This window comes from Chlamydotis macqueenii, chromosome 22 (genome assembly GCF_036417535.1).
Source record: "Chlamydotis macqueenii isolate bChlMac1 chromosome 22, bChlMac1.mat, whole genome shotgun sequence".
Taxonomy (NCBI): Eukaryota; Metazoa; Chordata; class Aves; order Otidiformes; family Otididae; genus Chlamydotis; species Chlamydotis macqueenii.
Window position 1 is genome coordinate 4,101,121 of NC_141577.1, and position 21,919 is coordinate 4,123,039.

General features: G+C 45.1%; 2 protein-coding genes across 3 annotated transcripts; both read right to left on the reverse strand.

Annotated features, from left to right (window-relative positions):
* Nucleotides 1-460: 460 nt before the first annotated feature.
* RRAGC (Ras related GTP binding C) lies at nucleotides 461-14,004 on the reverse strand. Its single transcript, XM_010126922.2, has 7 exons — nucleotides 13,747-14,004; nucleotides 8,149-8,352; nucleotides 7,273-7,472; nucleotides 6,315-6,429; nucleotides 4,777-4,919; nucleotides 3,586-3,734; nucleotides 461-2,537 (listed from the first exon to the last, which is right to left on the reverse strand). Exons 1-7 carry the CDS (start codon nucleotides 14,002-14,004, stop codon nucleotides 2,386-2,388), a joined length of 1,221 nt encoding a protein of 406 aa, XP_010125224.2. The 3' UTR covers nucleotides 461-2,385.
* A 1,578-nt stretch (nucleotides 14,005-15,582) lies between these two features.
* MYCBP (MYC binding protein) lies at nucleotides 15,583-21,064 on the reverse strand. Of its 2 annotated transcripts, XM_086764956.1 has the most exons (6): nucleotides 20,922-21,064; nucleotides 20,618-20,690; nucleotides 18,819-18,867; nucleotides 18,039-18,168; nucleotides 17,120-17,307; nucleotides 15,583-15,681 (listed from the first exon to the last, which is right to left on the reverse strand). In XM_086764956.1, exons 1-6 carry the CDS (start codon nucleotides 20,934-20,936, stop codon nucleotides 15,612-15,614), a joined length of 525 nt encoding a protein of 174 aa, XP_086621082.1. In that variant the 5' UTR covers nucleotides 20,937-21,064; the 3' UTR covers nucleotides 15,583-15,611. The 2 variants fall into 2 exon arrangements, with proteins under 2 accessions (XP_086621082.1, XP_086621083.1); XM_086764957.1 differs by lacking the exon at nucleotides 17,120-17,307 and having other exon boundaries at nucleotides 20,922-21,061.
* Between the last annotated feature and the right edge of the window lie 855 nt (nucleotides 21,065-21,919).

The following is a 21,919-nucleotide window of genomic DNA, read 5'->3' on the forward strand; positions in this document are numbered from 1 at the left end:
GTTAACATTGTTTGGGTAATAGTAAAAATAATCAGTATTCTGTTTTGAGATGCTACCATTAACATTTAGTAAATGCAATCATTAAAGAGTAGAGCGATACTGAAAAAAAAAAAAAACCACCACCAAAAAACCACCACAACATGCACATCAGAAGACAGAATTTCAGAAAGCAGCCTAAGGCTCACCATAAATCAAAAGAAGATAACAAGTCACTTCCTCATTTATATGCCTTTAAAGTCTAGAATAATCTTCTGAAAATTGCGTGTTCAGTTTGGAGTCAGCTCTTCCTTGAGAGAGAGGAAAGCTAAGGCTGACCAGTTTTTAAAGCCCCACATGGGAAGGTGATATTTACCTTTTTTAAAAAATACTGTGAAGATAACACAGCTTTTAAAAATTTGCTTAACCATATAGGCCTTCATAGACTTTTGTTGAAGCATCTCACCCTCTAACAGAAACAGTGTTACAGTTTGACCTTTTTTCATTTTATTAGCACAAAATCACGTAGAGAGTGAAGACAAAGAGAGGAACATACACATGTACTTAGAACATGGAAAACTTGCTGCACAAATGGGAATGATTTCTTCCTTCCTGTGATCTTGCCAATTACTTCTCCTCTCACTCTGAGTACTAGGACATTGTGATAGAGTTTGCAAGCTACCAAACCCAATCTTACAAGCCCGCAGCACTTCCTTAAAAAAAAAAACAACAAACCAAAAAAAAAAAAAAAAAACAACCAACCCAACCAAGGGGCTCAGCTTAGGTTCAGAAGTACAACTGCTATCAAGAGAATTGAACTAGAGCACTTGAACTCCCCGAGTCTCCTGCTGACTGTGGTAACTTTTGTAGCAGATCCTTTATGTATTCAGCATGATACAACACCTTTAAAACATAGGAGAAACATTTACGCAGTATGTGCATACACCCTAATGTTAATGCATGTATATTCATTTTTACATAGTTCAATGAAAATCCATTCTAGAAGCACAGAAGCAATCCCGTGGTTATTTCTGACCACATAAATACAGAGATCACTTACAGTTACAGATCTTCTTGCAGAAACGTTTATAGTGGCACTTGTATAGTCAGTTGGTCCAGTGGCTTCGCAACACCTATACACACATAGGGACGGGTGAAAAGAGGCAAGATCTTTACAGGCCAGTAGCTGAGCTTACTGCGTAGCAAAGCTGATGTACAGTATGACGCCTGCAGTAGTAATACCAATAAATTAGGTTTTAAAAAATCAGATATACCTCCCATAGTATGAAAGCCAGCATTCACTAAATCAGGAAAAACGCTATTCTATTCGGATTGCATGGCGACAAACGATGTTTGCCACAGTACAGAATCAACGCGCTTTCAACGTCCAGTATTATTAGTAGGTTGTGGCACACTGATATTTAATTGCCATGCAAGGATAACACCCTCAGACATTTTCCTAGGAACTGTCTTGATTATCTGTCAGAGGGTAGAGAGAGATCCACCACTAAAAGTCTGTAAGTTTGTCATTTCTTTGCTTGGGAGTAGCTGAAAGTGGCTGCTTTATTCCAACAGATGGCAGACATTTCAGTTTAGTTAGCCATGCAGTTGTTTTGGGAATAGGATTAATCACACAGATTTATGACATCCATGTTTTCGCAAAAGAGAGCAAGTAGTTTATTTCTGGTTTTAATACTTCGCTTCCATCAAAGGGAGCATACCAAGAAGCATGGTCTGAAAGCAAAGTATCACGATCTCTTAAAATGAAGCTCCAGGTCAGCTCTCCAAGCGAACACAGAATCACTAGAACAGAGCTCTACCTTGAATCCACTTAACGAGTACAGACTTCACGAGAATACTCTGAGCACACTGTCGAGAGCAAGAACTACTTTATGGAATGATTTGTAAGACCAGCCTCACCAAACAAAAAGCCTGAGTACCACCTTTTTTTTTTTTCCCCTCCTTTTTTTGTCCCCCCTTTTTTTTTTTTTTTGTTGCATGACACAAGGGTAAAGTTAAGCAAAAGTGGATATTCTACAGGTTAATTATAAAAAAAAAAAAAAGCTGAGTAAGTGACTGTTCAGTGTTCCACACGAAACTCAACCCAATCATTTGTAAGTTTTGACCGGGCAATCAGTCAGAGACAGACTGTTAAAACGGGACTCCAAACTGAAGAGCCACTGCGCTTGCAGTAAAGCCGGTTTCAGACTGGCATTTCTAACTCCACTGGCCTCAAAGTATTTTTACAGTAGCTTCAGTTGTCCAACATGCGTTACAAGCTGCTGTTCCACAGTTAGCGCCACTCTTCTCCCGTGAAACATACTTCAGGCTTTCAGACTACTCTTCTCTTGTTCCACAAAACTTTGGAGTGAAGAGCTGGCAAGTCTATCCAAGGTCTTTAGTTTGCCTCTAGACTGCGTTCCTAGGTGTGCCATTGTGAGTCACTGCTTTCATATTTGAGGCGCTTGATTGATGGTTGCAGATTCTGTGGGAGGCCACACCTACTTCAAAGACTTCATGAATGGCTTTGCGGAAGCAATGAAAATTGTAGTCTATCAGACCTGTCAAGAAGGAAAGGGAGGGGAGAGGAAAAACCGTGCTCAGCTTGGCACATTTCCATAATCGACAAAGCTTCAAAATAAATATAAAATGTTTCATTTAACCAACAGCTATTTTGTGACTTGTTTTAGTACGAATTTGGATTCAGAAGATTTAGCCAAGTTTTACTGATGCCGGTATTTATTTAGACTGTCTCAGTTTTTAGGGAGAAGAAAAAAAAAAAAAAAAAAAAAAAGGATACTTATTTGGAAGGCATAACTAAACAGCAGTTGAGGGGACAACACAAGACTCTACCCCCCAAAAACATGCTAGTACAGCACGCCCATCACTTGAATGTTATCTTGCACTTTGTCATCGACATATATCCTAACTGGGGTGAGAAAAACTTTCAGATCAAATACAGCACAGTTATTAAACAAATACAGCACAGTTATTAAAAGAATACATCTGCTTTTTCTCTTTAAAATGCCAAGGTAAGTGCTGAACCATTTAAGTGAAATACTTTGAAGTTAGGGCCTACGCTGTCATTTCTACCCCGTAGCATACGCAGGGCCATTTATTCATCTCCTACACGTCCAAATAACTATATTGTTGGTTAGAGCAGCGATGTATTAAACACTTTGTTCTAAGTTCCCATCGCATACCGTATGAGCCTACCACTGTTGATTTCTTCAGTCATATGTTAAAAAAAAAATTACATCACTGCAATCCGTGATAGAGAATATGGCAATTCAGAAAACAGCAGCTGTCAAGCAGAACACAAGCAGCATTACTGCATCCTGTATGTTCCACGATAGCAGATGCCAGTGACACAGGCCACGCTAGCTACATGAGTCATTTCAGCAAGAGCACAGCGATTAAAGCAGTGATTCACAAGAACCTCATAAGACCTCTCCATACATATCTGTAGGAAAGGAGAAAATTCCTCCCAGAAGAAATTAAAACAAATTTAGTTACACAAAAATCAAGGTGACTTGGAAAATCATATTAATATTTTGAAGTTGATAAAAAATATCAGATAAAAGACATTCAACGAGGGGCAGCCCTTACCTTTGCGCTCAAAACTCTCTTCTCTAAGAATGCAAACTAATGCCAAAAACTTTGTTACTTCCTTTAAGTACAGAACTGTTGTGTTATTGAGCTTGATAATTGCCATTGACTCTTTATCATAAGCACTTCCAGTACCATCTTCCTTTAACCTAAGAAAGAAAAAAAGAGAGTTAACCCAAGACATAATCTAGTAGGCAGGCACATGTCACTTCAAGACAAGTTTCTGTTAAATGCAGTTAAAAGAATAATACCGAACGGTGTGCAAGTGAAGAACCTGCAATACAGGTCTTAATACTATCCTAAGCTTCTCAGAAAAGCTAGACCTAAACAGAGTAGAGGCCTTCACTAGCTACTATCTGTCCTTGATGCGCAGCTAAGAGGAAGCTATCAGCATGCATTCTTTTGGTATCAAACCAGCCTGCATTTACAAGAAAAGATTAGGATGCTGCTTTCTATCTGCAAGTTATTAGTGTTAGTTAAATTACTGCAGAAGCAAAAGATGTATTGCAAGCTATTTCGAAGCACTCACCCCTGGAAAAAAAAAACAAAAAAAACAAAAAAACCCAAAACAGTTACACAACCCCGGGTCGACCCACCAGGAGAGACACTACTAAATGCTGCGGTACTTCTTGGCAGCACTGTATTTTCCAGGCATCAATCACAGTTCTAAAATAAGTTACCGCTTCTCCACAGCCACTTCAAGAATCCATTGTGCAGTGTAATTCAGCCATGAATTGTGAGAAACAAGCACTATACGCATCCCTCAGAGAAAGTCGGCAAGAACCGAGCTGACCTCGCAAAAGCTGTTCTGTTCAAATAGCGGCGAGTCTCAAAGCAATGTGACTGCAAGTTACGCTTACGAGCTACGGCACGCTATCGACCCCAGTTCTTTGCAGGTGTTAACATACTCGCACCCACCGTGCCAAACGAGACACAGCAGTATTCGTATTTTCCATTAAAGACTTGTACAAATGTCAGATGGCTGGCTAAGGCCATGAGTGGAGGGAAACAAGCTGCGTATAAACGCTCGATCCAGCTGCCAGATCATTTGGCTTCACTAGTCACTGACAGAACCAACGTGCTCTTGGTGGACCGACAGCACCTTGCTGGATGACAGAGCACCGCTTGCACAGTTTGCAATCGATACTACAAGTTTTAAGGACTTTTTTCCTAAGAGCATTCATCACTTACCCATATATACAGGAAACATCTATCACTACATCAATCATGTCACAGCACAACTCATATGATTGCATGTCCACAGGGGAACTGTCTGTTGCGATGTAGATTTTGCTGACTACATCGAAGAGAAAAGCTTTTTCAATGCCTGAATTCTTCAGAAAGAGAAAGAATTTGGATCAATTTTTAAAATAACTGCATTTTTAAAATCTCAAGTAGAATTCATACGCTTTCACATTCTCGATAGCAGGAAACTGTTTAAACATAACCAATTTAGAGCCTTAAGACAGAATCAAGATTTAGAGCATATAGTTTATAAATACAGTACCTTTGTTGCCACAGAACACATCAACATCCCCTTAGAGTTGACAAAAATAAAGCTTAGGATTGGGTTAGAATTCTTTTTAGTTAATTATTTACCAGATCATACTTAAGGCTACATTTTACTATGCTTCCAAAACCCAAATTCAGCAATTTTGCTCTTCTGTGGTTCTGTTAACTCCAGAAGAGCCACACATTCACATCTACCTGACTGACCAGGATCAGAGACGAGTTACTTCATAGTAGTATGCTGACACTTAAATTTTACACTTGTGGTATCTTGGCAGTTCAGTTCTGTGTGAGGCAGTTGCCGTGTAGTTTAACATGCAGAGCAAATCAACTCAGCTTTCTAAACTTATGACTCCATGAGTATCACGTTACGGGTTATGGAAAGCGCCAAGCCAATTGTACTATCCCATTTGTAACCAAGCCCTTTGGCAAAGCGCGCGTGCCCATACTAAGTTCAGAAGCCTTCTGCTGTTAAGCAAGTTATCACATATACACTATGGATTTGTGGCAAAGCTTAATTTCTATTTATGCACCAGAAGCATTCCTTATTACTTCTTCCTGGCTAGTCTGAATACCCAAGACAGCGTCCTGAGAACATCCAGACAACGCTTCTGGCATCAGGGCCACGCACCGTATCATGGCACTGAGCAGGGGGAGCATTAACGTGCCCTTTATCCACTGGGACAGGTTATTACAGACAGTCCTCTGCCAACACAGGAAACGAGCATTACACAGTAGCTTGGGCTGACACATCCGACCTGCACAGTTCCTCTCGATCGCAACTGTTTTCTTCCACGTTCTCCACATGCCTGCAACAGCCTCACAGACATAACTTAAATGAGGCAAGCTACTTCAGCCTTGTCTCTAGAGTGATACCTTATTTGATTTGAAGTACACAGCAGCACATTTCTATGTCACAAATTCTGTAAGAAACACTAAAAGAATAAGGGCAAAAGTCTCACAGGCCACATGAAATAGACAGTTTAGTTCAAGCCAAGTTCATTTTATGAAAAATTCTCTTGCCAGTATAGCTACACTGGACTCCTAAGTGCCTTAGCAGGCTGATCAGTGTATCATGCTGGCAGAAAATTTCTGTATGAACAGTTACAACCAGCCAAACTATGCTCTGTCAGGGCAGATCTAGCCAGCATTCCTTAGCAGAAGGACTTGCTTTACCATTACATGTATTTCACTCAAAGTTCTGTTAGATTAACACTTACTGATATAAAGATATTTAGTAGATTTTCCAGCGTTGGCAACTGCGGAATGAGCTTCTGTACCACTTTACTGAAGGCTTCAAATATTGAATGGTCATAGATACTGGTCAAATAAAAGCTGAGATGAGGAGAGAGGGAAAAGGAAGAAAAAAGAACAAAGATTCAAGAGTATTTCAGAATTGCAATAGAAATGGTAAAGCTATGTTTTCTAACATTCAGCACAAATATACCTGGCCACTGCACAAAAAAAAAAACCTGATTTCTGAGCGACTGAAGTAAACATGAAACAGACTTCCCTCATCCCCAGGAGACCGAAGAACAGAAAGAAGAATTTGAATATGCTTTCACGACACACTTAGCCTGTGGATTGCTCATCACAAAGGTGTTAAACATTCAACTAGATTTCTTCAAGTCCTATTCCTGGCCTTCCACTCTGTTCACACTAACACTGAGAGATACTGGCAATACTTAAAGGCTCAACAAGAATCAAAACAGCAGTAAAACCAGAAAAAAAAAGGTAGCTCGACTTAAAGGTGTCAGTAGAAGACACCTTAAAAAGCAAGCCAAATATCAATTAAGAGACTAAGCTTTGAAAACCAACCACACTGAAAAGTCAGCGCTAGCCAGGACTAGAGGGGGCAGGCAGCTTCCTCTCTCCTTCTCCTGCCCCTCTAGGCAACGTGTACAAATTCGGCCTGTTATGCTGGATGAAAGGCATGCAAAAGGACCTTGAATTATCAGTAAGTTTATGAATAAATCTGTTGATTGGAATCTGACACAGTAGCCTGCCTTATTTTAGTCAGCCTAACAGCTGAGGCTCGGCCATAAATTCAGCAGTGTATTTTATAACAAGAGTTTGTGCAGTATTAACAAGGCCTTGCTCCAGTCTACATCCAGAAGCCGTTAGTCTGTGTGCACATCAGCAACAGTACAATCATATACGCCAGAATCGTTAACTCACCTAAGGTGAAGTTTTTCAAGCCCTGCATCCGTAAGGTCATCGTTAGCCCTCTGATGAATATCCCTCTGAGTTTCTATTTTATGGTCATCCGACAAACCATCGACTTTATGAATAAAAACTTCAAAGTTCATTTCTGGGTTGACCTTGTAGGCTTTTGAAACTGTAATGTGGAGTCTTGTTAAAGCTTCCATGTAGTCATCCTGTAAATCAGTTTTGGCAGGAGTGAATGGTTTTACCTCCGATAACTATTCCATTCTGCACAAGGACAAAATACTTCAGTGCAAGAACTTTACTTCACTTCTGTAACTAAACAGAAGTATGGGAGAAGAGAATACCTTGGAATGTCAGAAATCCAAGTAGCATAGATTCTGTTATGTAAATTAAGTTACATTAGCTGTACAAGCAACCCAAAACTAGGCTTCAGAGCAAAAGGCAGGTTACACTTTGTCGTGGCAGTGATCTCCGAGATGGTTCTAATAACCAGGTAATCTCCCACAGTGCAGCTCCTAAGTTCATTAGAAGCTACTAGATACTCAGTAGTACCAGCACTTGAACTGAGGTCAGAAGTGTGCTGTTATTAAATGAACTCCACAGTAGCCAACAGCAGAGAGAAGGGATAATTCAGACCATCTAGCACAGCAGGTTATTGTAGAAAAGGTAAGTTCAGAGTACTCGCCCCTTTCCACTCTCTGCACTGGGAGCGTATGTTCCAGGCACTTCATAAAACTAAAAACCACACACCAAAAGTTAGGTCTGCCAGCGCTCAGATGTTTTACGAACTTGTCTAAAAATATAAATTATTAGCTTCTTGATCATTCCTCTTGCACACAAAGCAAAAAGAAAACTTCTCTGTGATTCTTAGTGATTTGTATTTACCTGGGCATCAATAACATATATTAGAGCACCTGTTCCTCTGAAGATCATCTCATAATCAAATGTCGGATCAAAAAAGTCCATCTGTCCAGGAAAATCCCATATTTGGAAATTCACAAATGAACTGTTGGAAATATCATCTTTGTAGATCTTGTTGGTACTTTCCAAGAACAGAGTCTCGTTGGGAGACATTTTGTGAAACACCACCTGTTAAAAGAACACAAATAATAGTCTTGACTTTACCTTATTAGAAGAGATTGGTAAAAGTTCTGCGACTTGAATCTTACAAATAGATTTGTCCATTCTAAAGTGTACAGTTTCCTTTTGGTAAATGAGACAGCTTCCTGCATCAGCTAAGGAAATAACCTACCCTCAACCAGAACCAAGCAACTGAATACAGTTAAACATTTTCACAAGTCTAAATAACACTACTTCCTAACTAGATCCCAGTTACTTTTTCTTCCTTGCAAGTCTAACACAGTATTTTCAAATTCTGCTATATTAGCCAATTCAGATCTGGTATAAACCCACTGTGTAAACTTTTAAGAACTTAGAAATTCCTGAAGGAAACTTTGCTTTTAGTCTGCCATCAGACTGTTACTAAACTACAATAAAAGCGTACAAAAATAGCATCTCCATTTTAGAGACTCGAACAGCTAGGTAGTTTGCTGACTATTACCAACTGAATTATGTTTGCTGACCCTCTCCTTTCAAGTACCCTAAAGAAATGATGAACGCTTTCATGCTAGCTGCAGTGATGAAAAACATACTCACTGCTAGTTCTCAAAAAGCCTCCCTGGGATTTTAGCCCTTCCCTGATCAAACAGAATTAGCACGTTACTCCACAGCAAAGCAGCCTGTAGCAAAACCAGTCTGTTTCAACAGCGAACACTGTGCTAAAGCAACTCAACCATATCTCACAGAAGTTCCTACAAACGTAAGGTGGTCGAATGCTAGGAGTGCAAAAAGAAAGATGTTTCCTATATAACACTTGGTAATTTTTTTTTAATGTTTCACAGTTACAAAAGTCATCCATTAAAGAGATCTAGCGCAACAATCCGTCAGAAAAACTGCAAGACAGGCTCCACACCCAGCATAGTTAATGGATTGTTTAGTGAGGTTCCAAGTAGTACATCAGCCTAGATTTTTAAGACCAAGGGAAAAGAATTCAGTTCCTCAAGGCAAACATTTGAGGAAGCCAGGATCTAAATGAGGTTTTAAACAACAGGGCGTTTGTATGGAAAAGTAAGAACAGTTCTAGATGCATAGTGGCTATATTGCAAGGAGTAGAAATTCCTCAGGATTTGCGGCACAGTTTTAAAGCATTCTGAAATCAATGTTCCTTCTTTGGAGCTCAGCGTCTCCCACGGGGAGCAGGACAGAATTAGGGAATCCAGTTTAAAGCAGATGAGTCTCTGAGAAGCAATGCCATCATCCCCCCTTCTCCTCCTTCCCAAAGCAGTGCATTTCATCAGATTGGTGGGTTTTTTACACCAAAACATCTGGGTTTTACACTAACACGGAAACTAGGACATAGTTTTGATAAAATTCATTTCTATCACCTAGCATCTACCTCCACCCTTACTCGGTTTACACAGCTTCAGTGAAACACACAAAAAGGCTGTGGAAGCATCTGTTTGGAAGCACACAGCTAACTGTGAAGCCAAGCAATTTTGATAAGGCATATGCAGGCAGAGCAGACAAAGCTAGTAAAATTCTAAGAATCTCCTGAGTTTCCTCGCTATGGCTTTTATCATTCCCAAGTGTTCCTTTTACACCTTCAACATCCAACAGTCTCATCGACTTCCTGCTTTTAAAATTTTAAGAACTTTTCACTGCCAGCTTGAACACTCTTAGCAGTACACTCTTTCAGATTTTTTTTTTTAATCCCTCTGAATTTCCCATTCACATCTGACATGCCGCAATCTCTGAGCTTTCAGGATTTTTTAAAATTTCCTGGCATGTCAACCTTTTCTCTACAATATCTTCTCTACAGCAGCACTTGGTTTTATTTTTTAATTAAGCTGTTAAGCCGCACTCCTGATGCAGTATTTCTGAACCGTCTCCATGTTTTTGGACTGCTGTTTTCTTTGTTTGTTTCGGAGTGTTTTTTTAACTCACTATTTCTGTCTCAGTTTTCAAGTAGTTACCCTTCCTTGGATTCGCGAGCTGAATTTGTCCAACAGGTTCATTTCCTCTGCCTTAAATTTTGAATGGACTCCCCAGGGAAGCACGTGTGTGTTGGGTTGGGTGTTTTTTTGTTTGTGTTTTTAAATCAGAAAACAGACATATTCACAATTTCACTTCCAGTTGAAATGCTGGCCTTATCCATACCAACCAGACCACTAAACAATAATCCCGTGCATGACGTGACAAGCATTCTACAACATCCCTACTACCAGAGCTTACGATCACATGTAACCTGCCACCGCGAGCCACCTCACCAGGTACATTGTAGCAACACCTATAAACTGCAAGAAGACTATCTAATGCAGGAATTGCAAGTTGCTGAGAAAGTAACAAATCTAGGATGGTTTCCCTTTTTTTCGACACTTTGTCTGCAAACACGAATAACTGGTTTACATCTGAGAAGTCTACATCCTTTTCCTCAGAAGGGAAACAACAACCAGAGCCAGAAATTTCCTAAGACTCTTCATGGTGCAAGCAACCCAAAGGGAAGAAGCCTTCACTGGGAGTTGTCCCAGGGCACCACGAAGCAGGCCTGAACGAAGTCTGTACAGCCAAAGCGGGCAACAACCAGTCTCCTCACTGCGGCACAGGATCATTCTGCACAGGCGGCTTTACCTATAAGTCCAAATGCAGAATGGGTTTTCAAACTCCATTTTTTTTTTCCAGTCATAGTAAACCCCTTTTTTTTTATCTTGAGGTAATATTAGACTATTTCTATTGCCCTGATGTCCAGAAAGGAATTTGCACGGGCAGATGGAAGGAGGTCCCTGGAAAGAGAGAGAAAAGGTACGGTATTGCAAGACTGTGTTGAGAATCCACTAACTGGAAGCAAACAGCTGCTTCACAGGTAACAATGAAAAGCAACTTCCAAAGTATTCCCAACCAGAACAGCAGTTAGGACGTACAACCACTTTGTCATTTTCATACTTTACAGAATCTTTGCTTTATTTGTCTGCATTTCTTAAGCTGCTATAATGAATGAGATGGTCTCAGAAGTAGCAGCTGTCTTTTTTTACAGAGGAGAGACTTGAGGGGCTGGGGTGACAAAGGAAGAGGGTAAGTACAGTGAAAGGAAGACAAGACAGACAGGTTTTGAAGAAATTCACTAGTTGTTAGGAGCACTACATTACATCTTGCTGTAAGATCTTCTAAGTATTAGAATTTGCTACAGAAGCATGACAGCAGGTTCTGACTCCCTACTCCCCCAATTCAATTCAAAAAAAAAAAAAAAAAAGGGTATAACTGAAGGGTTTACAGCAGCTCCAAACAAGCCGCTGCTTTAGTTTCTACCACAAACACAAATTCCTTCCCCAAAAATAAATTTATGCTAATCTTATGAAGGCAAAGCAGCAAGTCTGGTGACTATGACCAAAAAAAAAAAAACCCAAAAGAACACAAAACCCCAAGGCCCACACACTCAAAAAACCTCAAATCAGGTAATCTGTTTGAACTCTTTCCAGGTTCCTATTGTGTAAGGACAGTACAGTAAGTCCAGTTATGCAAGTTACAGGTTTGCAAAAAAAAAAAGTGTTTTATAAACTGAAGCAATCATCACATTCCCAAAATCATCTATCCTCAACTTGCTACTGAACATTCGCTACTGAACCAGTACGGAAAATCCAATTGTCCGAACAAAAAAAAAAGACCTCCTCACCAGCATCATTGTTTTTTCCTTTTGTGAGAGGCCTCCTGTTAATATTTGCTCTCAGTAGAAGGCTGGAATGGTTTAATAATTTCTAGATTCACACAAAGCCAATACTTTTCCTGATACAATGTTTGTCATGTATACCCCTGCTCTCTGGCAAGGTGATCAACGAGTGCTGGGACAGAAGGGCTGGGTCTGGTTATGACCATTTTTGGACGGGTCTAAAAGCAGGGATGCTATGGAGGAGAAACTTCTTGATACTCCAAGAGTGTTTCAGACTGTCACAGTTAGTTCACTCAGACAGCAGTACAACGAGCTCCCAGGTAACAGAACCACAGCTTCTAATTCCTAAGCCAGATCGACAACCGAATAGCAAAAGATAAGTTCTTTGTCTTCTTATTGCATACTCAGCATCACACTGTTCCTCTCCTGTACAACTACTTGAATGGGTCCTCAGAGAACCGATGCTACCAACCTCGGTCATAGGGAAAAAAAAAAAAAAAAGTCCAAAAGCTACATCTATAAAGTCATTTGTAAAGTTTTAAAATCTAGCTGCAATTCGGAGTTACTGCTTCTCTCTAGCTTTTAGGGTTCACTTTTTTCAACTGTGGATAATACAGTAAGATCTCTAATGAGAGTCTGCAATGAGTGCCGTTCACACGACTGAAGACTTGGAAAAAGGACTTCCAGTCGTTTGCACATACAGTGGGGGCATCAGGCCTAAACAGGGAATAACCGGGAAGACTGAAAAGCAACGACAGCCCAGTCTGCCACTGTATTTCAGAACTGCACAATGGAAAAAATTTCTCACTAACAGATACAGAGCCTTTTGCAAACCTTGCCTACAAGCAAAAGACAGGAGTCTTCAGGCTACAGTTCAGAACTCACTGGTCTGGTACCTCTACGGACTGCCACGCAGTCTGCCTCGGAGGGCTAAACGGAGCAGATTCATACCTGCTATACTGCAATGTCCAGAGAAGGCGTCTCTGCACAAAGCCCTTTACAGAAATCTCTGAAGGACTGCACACTTTCTTTTGAAGGAAGTTTGAGGCCCCTAAGTCTGGAGCTTGAGAACCAAGCATCTCACTAGTAATGCCTTCCCATAAAAATACCACCTAAAAACGTCGTAATAGGGACTGCAAATACAGGACTTGCAGTGAGGAACAAAGATCATTCTGAGCACTACACTTCTCTTGATCTATGTGGCAAATGAAAATAGACAATTTTGTCTTATTTTTATTAAAAAACACTAGTGACTTCACAGCTACCAACAACCCTACGGCACCAAAACTGTATTATTTCCTCCTCAATCAGCAACTCTCGTTTGCTCGCTCTAGCGTACTAAAGGAAACCAGAGGCTGCCTTTCTGCTCATACAAAAGCAGAAGTCTCTTTCAAAGGACCAAAAGGCAGAACAACAGCTCAAGACTTCTTCCGACCAGAAGCGCTAGCTAAACACCGCGCACCTGCGCTGCTCACGGCGCTTTCACATCCCTAAGGAAACGCTTCACGGTGAGCTTCACACCACTATCTTCACTTTTTATTTCTGAAGCGTTAAAGCGAAGAACCAGGAAGGCTACAAGCTGTGCAATACACCCCGCCTGTCTAGGGCAGGCGATCGCAGTCCGTTCTGGGCAGTAAGTGCCTTTAAGCAGGAGCCTCCCTTCGCTCCAACTTCGCCACGTTAAGAAGCAGAAATCGCCCAAAGAGCGCACGGAAAGGAGACAAGAGCTCGGCGCCGGAGGGGAGCCGCCGGCTGCCCCTCACCTTCTGGATGGAGGACTTCCCGCTGCGCCGCAGCCCCATAAGCAGGATCCGCGGCTTGGAGTCCGCCCCGCCCGCGCCGCCGCCGGGCCCGCCCGCGCCGCCGCCGGGCCCGCCGGGCCCTGGGCCTCCCTCCAGCTCCGCCTCCTCCTCCTCCTCCCCGTAGCCGAAGTCCTTAGGGAACGAGTCCGCAGTCCCGAAGCTACCCCCCACCAACGCCGGCTCCTCCGCCGCGCCCGCCCCGCCGAACTGCAGCGCCATGTCCGCCCGAGCCTGCCGCCCTCCAGCGCCCGACCCAGGGCCTCCGCCTGCTCGTCCAACCCAACCCGACGCCGCACAGCCTTCCCCGGATTGGCTGGCACCGAGCTCCGCGGCGCCGATTGGCTGAGGAAGGCAGCGAGGTAGGATGGCTCCGGTCAGACGACCCCGAGTCACCTGACGGCGCCCGCCGCACGTGAGCAGGCGGGGCGGGGCGGGGCGGGGCGGGGCGAGCAGCGGCCCGGGCGCGCGGGTGGGGCGGGGCGGGGCTGGCCGCGCGCCGCGGGAGCCGGTACGCGACGTCCCCGGGCCCCGCCGCGGAGAGCGGCCCCGCACCCCCTCTGCGGGCCGGTCCCTGTCGGCCCAGCGGTCCGGGCCCCGGGGCGCCCTCAGCCCCGCCTGCTGTGCCTTTACTCCCGCCCTCCTCCCTCCCCTCGCCCGCAGCACCTGCTCAGCCGGGTGACGCAGAGCGCGCAGCGTTACCCTCCCTGTTTCCACAGGCCGCACCTTAATGCTGGGTTTATCTTCCAGCTCACAAGCGAGCTTTCTTCTCGCCTTCGTAGCAGAGAGCGGGGTATTTCTTTCTGTTTGGGTTTTTTTCCCAGGGTTTTTTGTTTGTTCGTTCAGGACGGGGGTTTTTTTGTCGTTGTTTTAAAAAGACTTCAGACAGCACTTTCACCTTCACTTCGCTCTCTCCTGGTCTCTTTAGATCAATAATAGGTAGAGTTGTAAGGTAAGCAACCAGTCCTCGGTTTCTGTTCGTACATTGCCTTTAGCAAAAGTTCCGATCCGTCCTACCGCACCTGAGACGCGCTGCGAAGCTCAGCCCTGAACCAAAGGCGTTAAACTAACAGCCGGCAGACCTCATACAGACAGCTGCTGCACCGGCCTCCCACTTTCATTTATGCCTTTAAAGTACCTAGTTTTAGGATAGGAGACAAATGGGGCTCATTAATTTTTTTTTTAATTTATTTTTGCAAAGGACAACTTTGCATTTCAGAAGAACTATGAACCCAATTCAGGGAAATAGGGGCCTTAGAAGACGGAGGCGAAATTAGAAATCACAGGTCACACAAGCCCCACATCCCGCCCCCCCTTGGGTTTTCTGCCCTGCCTAGGTTTTCTTTTCCTCACGAGACGAATCAGAAAGCAGAAAACTCTGCATTGTACTCTTACAGTCACCACTCTGATTTTGCAGGACATCCATTACAAGTAAGGATATTGTGTTCTGGTCAGAACTGTCCAGGCAGGATCTGGATCAGCTCTCCAAGGCCTGGTTTGTGAAACAGGATCAGAGACATGAACTGCACGGAAATACGGACACCTCATGCCAATGAAAGAGTCTAAGCTCAGCAGGTACCGCATCTCCAACACTGCGCTATGAACATCACTTAACCTAATTACACTCCAGTTTAAGCCAGGATACTTCAGCTCGTGAGCTGCTGCTGCAGCTGCACAGAAATAGAAAAAATGCAGTATGGTGAGTGAACAGCTTTCTTTAAAAGAAGGTAACAAAGTAGACACTCAGAGTTCACCTTCCCCCCCCTCCAAAAAAAAAAAAAAAAAAAAAAAAAAAAAGACTGCATTTCTCAGGAAGCCCTTTATTAAAGTCAAAGCATAAAGGAGAAACTACTGTTATTCACCATGCTTCTCGTCTTCAGGTGGTTCATATTGAGCCAGCTGTGGATTTAAAGAGAGGAATTCAGTTAGCTGCAACACTTCAGAGATACTTTTCTACATTAAGAAATGTAGGAAAACGCTTTGCCTGCATGTCTTCCATTTACTTTGTGCATTTTAATCCATCACTGATATTTATGCAAGTCCATTTTCAAGTCGGGCAACAAAGTAACCCTTCTCTCAAAACAGCGATTTGTCACGTTGTATTATCACGCAGCTATAACTAGCAGGCTTTTCAAATGCACTTTCAAGCATATAGCCTTTGATTTTTCCCTTTTTCTTGTTCTAGGTTGCATAAAGTACTTTCCATCTCAAATAGCAACTGATAATGACCAGTGCTTTACAAGCCTTGACTTCACTGAAATACAATTAAATGAAACAGTCGTTCTTTTAGCAACAGTACCCAAACTAACGTTTCCTGTCATCGGTCCAGCTTTCATCGTGCTTTCTGGAGAGTACAGCCTAGGCAACTATGCACTAAGGTACGACCTTTACTTGTAAAGTTATTCCCAAAGAAACACAAAGGTGTTTACTGGACCTCAGTCACATTAAAGATAAGCTCAAGCTTCAAAAACAGTTCAAGCATTAGCACCGAGTCTCCAAAATTTGCCTGTCCATTTTTCTCAATTAAGATTCTTCCCCTCTCCTGCAAATTGCAGAGTAACTTAAAAATAAACAAAATACATTTAAAAATAAGATACACATGTGTTTCTCGTAGCAACACTAAATTACAGCTATCACTATGCCGCTAACAAGAACCACTACAATAGCATTTTGTCATTCTTGTCGATTTTACCACAAAAGATGGCCAGTACACAATCCAAAGTCAGTTTTCTTTTCCACAAAGGACCTAACTGTTGACTTCTTGCCCCTCAGTCCCACCCAAATACCTGACATTCTGACCAATAAATGTAAGGAAAAGAAGAGATCTTCCCAGATGAATGCAACAGAAGAACACCACCTATTTGGACATGAATCAAGCTTCCAATAAATGCGCAGTTAAAGGTATGTCTTTTATGCTAGAGGACTGCTAAAAAAAAAAAAAACGTGCTAGCCAGTAGTGTTCTCCCTGCATTCTGTCCACGTGAACTTGTACAGTATGTCAGAAGGATGGACAGAAGACAGTAGGGGAACGAAAGGGAAAAAATAAAAACATTAATACTGGAAAACACGTAAAGCAAGAGTTATAATTTGAAAGCTGAAGAAGCTGAAAGCACAAATAGGCACATGATTATGGAAAGGCTTACTTTCCTGGAACAAGTTTTGACTTCTTTAAACAAAAGACCCAGGTTACTCTGCTTTCATGCGTCTACTTACTATCGGTTGCATTTTTAAGTCGGCTACGCCGAGTGAACTGCTGGTCTATTGCTACTCCCCCTAAAATTCTGCTCTTTGCCATATTTCCTAGTAAGAAATAACAAATGTAGCTGTAAGGACTCACAGTGGGTAACAGAGAAGGAGGAGAATTACTAGGACAGCAAGAAGGCACTCCGGATGAGAAATACAAAGGGGTAACGCCCAAGAATTCCTTCTCCCAGAACTATGGTGGGGTGATTGTCTCCCAGGAAAGAGCCCATAGGGTTGTTCACATTTAACAGCAGCCATCCTCTTCCAACAAACGCACGGAACCTTGTAGCGGCACAAAAGCGTACGAGGATGTCAAAGGTTTCCTTCTTCAGTGTTGTCAGGTTTACAGTCAGTGCCCCCTGGTAAGGGGAAGCTGTTCGCGTCCCAGCGCTGTTTCGGACAGCCTGTACACCCATTAAAGAACGGCTCTGCCTAGCCAGCACCTCGGATCCACTGTTGTTGCAGGCAGAGGAATACCAGGGTTGTTTTAACTGATAAGTGCAAATTAGTGTTCCACACGGATATGAGTGCCTCCACTGGTAACATCCTGCCACGTGCAGGTCTGTGCCAGGTTGCACAAGCTAATATATAATGCTCCTCCTTCAGTTTGCCTTTTGAAAGCCTTTAATACATACGTTAGCTTTTTTCTTTTTTAAAACCCTTGTGGAAGCACGGGCTACATAATGTCAGACAAGCTAAATACATCCAGATAGGACTGATTGAAGACATGGGATTAGCCTCAACAACATATACTTTCATTAAATAAATAAATCCCCTAGTTTAGCAATACTATCCTATGTTACAGAATGTAAGAAGTGTCCCATCAAAAAAAAATAATAATAATAATCTTTAATATGATGAATTCTATCCGTATTCCTCAGCCACAAAACTAAACAACGCAACAACGTTTATCAGTTACTCTAATGGAAGAAAATTAGCTGTATGCTAAGTGTTAAAGTATTTGTCTTGTCATGTGATAGGGAACTACCGAGGAACACTAAGTAAACTTTTACCTTGGTTTTCAGTTTTTTATTTTCTTCCAACACAGCTTCATATTTTTCTTTCATCTCTGCCACTTCCAAGCGAAGTGCCTCTACTTCTGGATTCTCAGGAGCTGAAGCTCCCAGATGATGCTTCAGAAAGCTGATATTTGGACGTTAAGTGTTTTTTCAGTTAGTTTGCATCTCCACATTTTAGTTTTAATACTTATGATGAAGTTAGTGCTGCAATACATGTGACCGAAATTGCATTAACCCACTTAAGATTACTACAGTGCTTTTCATCCTACAGGGTAAAGCTACAAAAATAAGAAAGCTTTTCAAGTTCATGGGTATATTCCTTGGGGAAAAAAAAAAAAAAAAAAAAAAAAAACAAGATATCAGTACACACAGGACAAATTCTCAAAGCCAAAAAGAGAGGCTGCTTAAAAACAGTAAGAAACAAGAGATGTTATCCCCCCCCCACTTCTTGTATTATTAAAACAAAAAGCAAGTGTGAGGAAGCCAACTTCAGAAGCCACAGATACTGTAAGCGCTCAAATCTAATGCTGCAGGTCCATGACATTCTTTAATGACCTACAACTTAACTTCGTAATTGCCAGCGTACTCTTGCATCCAGTCAGACTTGCTGTTAGCTTGTAAGAAAGCAATTATTAGCTAAAACGCATCCACAAAGGCCACGTTCTCAATTTAAGTCTTCTAAACAAGCCTCTCCAGTTCACCTACGAGTCAGAAGCAGTACTGTTGTTTCACGTCAAGTCTCTATGAACAATTCACGGAGGAGAAAAAGGATACTCCAGTGCACTATTTGGTTTCTCTGGCTCTTCATATAAGGCTACCAACACTGCAAATAGAAAATATTCAACAATCGCAGGAAGCTCATGCAACTCAAGTTTTCAAAACATGTACCAACAGTCAAAAGGCATACAAGTTGCACGCACATTTTTCTGTTGAAAAGGATTTTCACCCATATGCTGTGGCATAAAGAACAGGTCTGCTGAACAGGAGGGAACAGAGACACCCGGAAGCAGCTGGACAGAAGTTTTGTCGATTGCCTGAGCACAGTCTTTGGCTATTCCAGCACAGAACACAAAACAGCCTGGACAATTTTTTACATATTCCACACGCAGCCCCAGTATTTGCTTTCAATGGCAAAATTTAAATTCTAAGTATTTTGAGATTCTCCCTTTATAAACCATTACTTCCACTTAAGCTAAATCTTCGTATGACGGGGTAACATCAGCACTTCTGTAACTTTCAGCATAGAAGCGAACCTCCACTGAACACCTACAGCTACAAAACTAAATGGCTACCATCACAGCAGGCGACACCGATACCTTTACAGATGGGGGCTCTAGTGACCAACCGAGCGTCAGAGGATCAGGCACGAGCAGCAGCACCTTGACAGCTTCAACAAAACCAGCCGTACACACACCAACTGCATAGCTGGAGAACTCTGTCACATGAATACCCAGAAAGTTCCCAAACACAACCACTCCCCCCTCCTCACAAGGGCACACCCACGGCTGTAGAAGTCTGCTTTTATAAATACTTCGATGCCCTTCTCCCAGATTCAGATGTCCAAACCGCACTGCTGGGCTGGTTTTAAGCTAAACACCTAGGTTAAAAATAAAATTAGCATGCCACGCTGCTTGGGAGACTTTGTTTTGCCATCCCGTAGGATACTTACTACTGCAATAGAAAGAAACCAAACGGTACGCACGCACCAGGCCGAGAGCCTTAGCGTGGCACCTATTTGCTTGACGTCCTCGATCTGCTGCTCCCTCTTTAACCAGAGCATTTTTCAAGCGGGAGCATTAGCAAGTTTTCCCCACGTACTGTTGGAAGGCTCTCCAAAAGACATCATAAGGATTTAAAAGATGCTAAGCCATACAGAAAGCCAAGGCGTGCATCAAGTTTAACATCACCCCTGGCCCCGTTCTGCTCCGGATCGCCACTCTCGCAAAACTTGTGGGTTCATTAGCTTCGGGAGAAGCGCCGAGCTCTACCCGAGAACGGGTCTTTTTACAGACTTTTTTGCCTCAAGCATTTACTGTCTCTGGAGAGCTCCGGCAGAACAACGGCCCCCAGAAAACTCAGCCGCTTCCAAAAGCGAGCGCAGAGAAAAGCACTTCGGCCGAGTAAGAGGGATCTCCAACGGCTCCCAGGGGAAGCGGCACCCCCCGCCCCTCCCTGCTCCCCCCGCGCCTCTAACGACCGCCTCGCGCGCAACGGACCCGCGAACGGCCAGGACGGAGCTAACGCACCGCGGTTCACACGGGTCCGCGCCGGCCCCCTCCCCTCCCCTCCCGCAGCGCGCACGGCCTCGCTGCCCCGCTCGGACCCGCTTTCGATTCCCGCACCAAGTTTTCCGGGCGAGTTCCGCTGCCGGCCGCCCCGCACGCTGCCGGGAAAGAAGGACGGCTCGCCGAGGCCGGAGGGAGCCGGCGGGGAGCGCCGAGGCAGCCCGAGGGGCGGCCACGGGAGCGGGACGCCCCGAGGGGAACGGCTCCGGCTCCGGTCCCCGCCCGGAAAAGCGCCCGAACAGCCGCCCGCGGGCCCCTCGGGCGGCACGACGCGGGCCGGAGGCTTACCCTTGGTGAGCGTGTCCAGCACCCCCGACTTCTCCAGGTACCGGCGGAACTGCTCCCGCTTGGAGTCCGCGGCCTGAGGGAGGACGCCCACACGGTCAGATCGGCGGCGGCGGCGGCCCCCCCGGTCCCCCCGCCGCAGCTACGGGGGCGGCTCGCTGGACTGGGCCGGCCGCCCGCTCCGCCGCAGGGGCGGCACGAAGGGCCGAGCCGCCGCCAGCCCGCGGCCTGCCCCTCCGCGCAGACCGCACGGCGAACCGCGCCAACCCCGCACCGCCGCCGGCTCGCCCCCCCCCCCGCCCCCTACCTTGTAATGCGCCATCGGCCCCTCACCGCGCCTGCACGCGGCCCCGCGCCTGCGCCCTGCTCTTGTTCGGCGCGACGGCTTCCCAGCGGTCACCGTGGCGACGGGGCGGCGGCCACGCCCTCGGCCTGCGGGGGCGCGCGTCTGGCGCGGGGGCGGCGGCGGCGGCGGCGGCGCGCTGCCGCGCTCGTTCCGTTGCGGGGCTCCGCGCGGCCCCTCTCCTCCCTCCTCGCTCCTCGCCAAGCCCGGCGCCGCGCGCGCTCCCCCAGGCGCGTGGCCGCTGTCCCGCTCTGCCCCGCACTCCTGGCCAGGCTGGGAAGTGCTGCGGGGCTCCCCGCTGCCGGCCGGTGCCGCGCCGCCGGGGGTGGGGGGGGGTGGGGGGGGGGGGGGAGCACCGAGGCGGGCGACCCCCGGGGCTCCGTGGTGACAGCGCGCGCTGCCGCGGCACGAGCAGGCCGAGCGCGCCCGGTCGTGTGCGGGGCCGCGCGAGCCGCGCGCCGCCTCGAGAGGGGCCCCGAATGGGCCCGGGCGCGGCCGGGGGACGAGGCGGCGGCCGCGGGGTCCCGCACCCGCGGGGTCCCGCACCCGCGGGGCGCCCTTCGGCCGCGACACCTCCGCCTCGGAGGGAAAGGCCTTGGCTGGGCCTCGGCCCGCGGGAGCGAGCGGCTGCGGCTGCGCCGGTTTATGTTTGTGAAACGCCGTGGCGGCTGCTGACCGCTAACAAAAACAAAAGCTTTTATAACGAAAACTTAAAAAACAACCAACCGAGTAACCTTGCAGCTGCGGTGGCGGGGTCTTTTCACGCCTCCGCGCGCTCCTCTGCACTGTCTTCAGCTCTCACTGGAGTTAAGTTGGGCTTTTCTGTTGGCGAGGTGCTGCGGTGAATAGCGTTTGACCCCTGCTCACGCTCGAAAAGTGAATAAAAATCCTCCCTCGGCAGCGGAAAACCAAATTATTTTGTATCCTGTCTTGAACCAACGGAAATGCAAACGTCGTAGCCC

Bases quoted from the DNA above. Each gene is read 5' to 3' on its own strand.
- RRAGC (XM_010126922.2), bottom strand. From the start codon at position 14,004: ATGGCGCTGCAGTTCGGCGGGGCGGGCGCGGCGGAGGAGCCGGCGTTG. The intron at 8,353-13,746 runs GTGAGGGGCAGC...TTCTTTTAACAG, and splicing joins GGAAGTCCTCCATCCAGAAG to GTGGTGTTTCACAAAATGTC. The intron at 2,538-3,585 runs GTAAGGGCTGCC...CCTTCTTGACAG, and splicing joins AGAGAGTTTTGAGCGCAAAG to GTCTGATAGACTACAATTTT.
- MYCBP (XM_086764956.1), bottom strand. The intron at 18,169-18,818 runs GTATCCTTTTTC...TCCAAATATCAG, and splicing joins AAACCAAATAGTGCACTGGA to CTTTCTGAAGCATCATCTGG. The intron at 17,308-18,038 runs GTAAAAGTTTAC...TGCCGCTACAAG, and splicing joins ATAAAAAACTGAAAACCAAG to GTTCCGTGCGTTTGTTGGAA.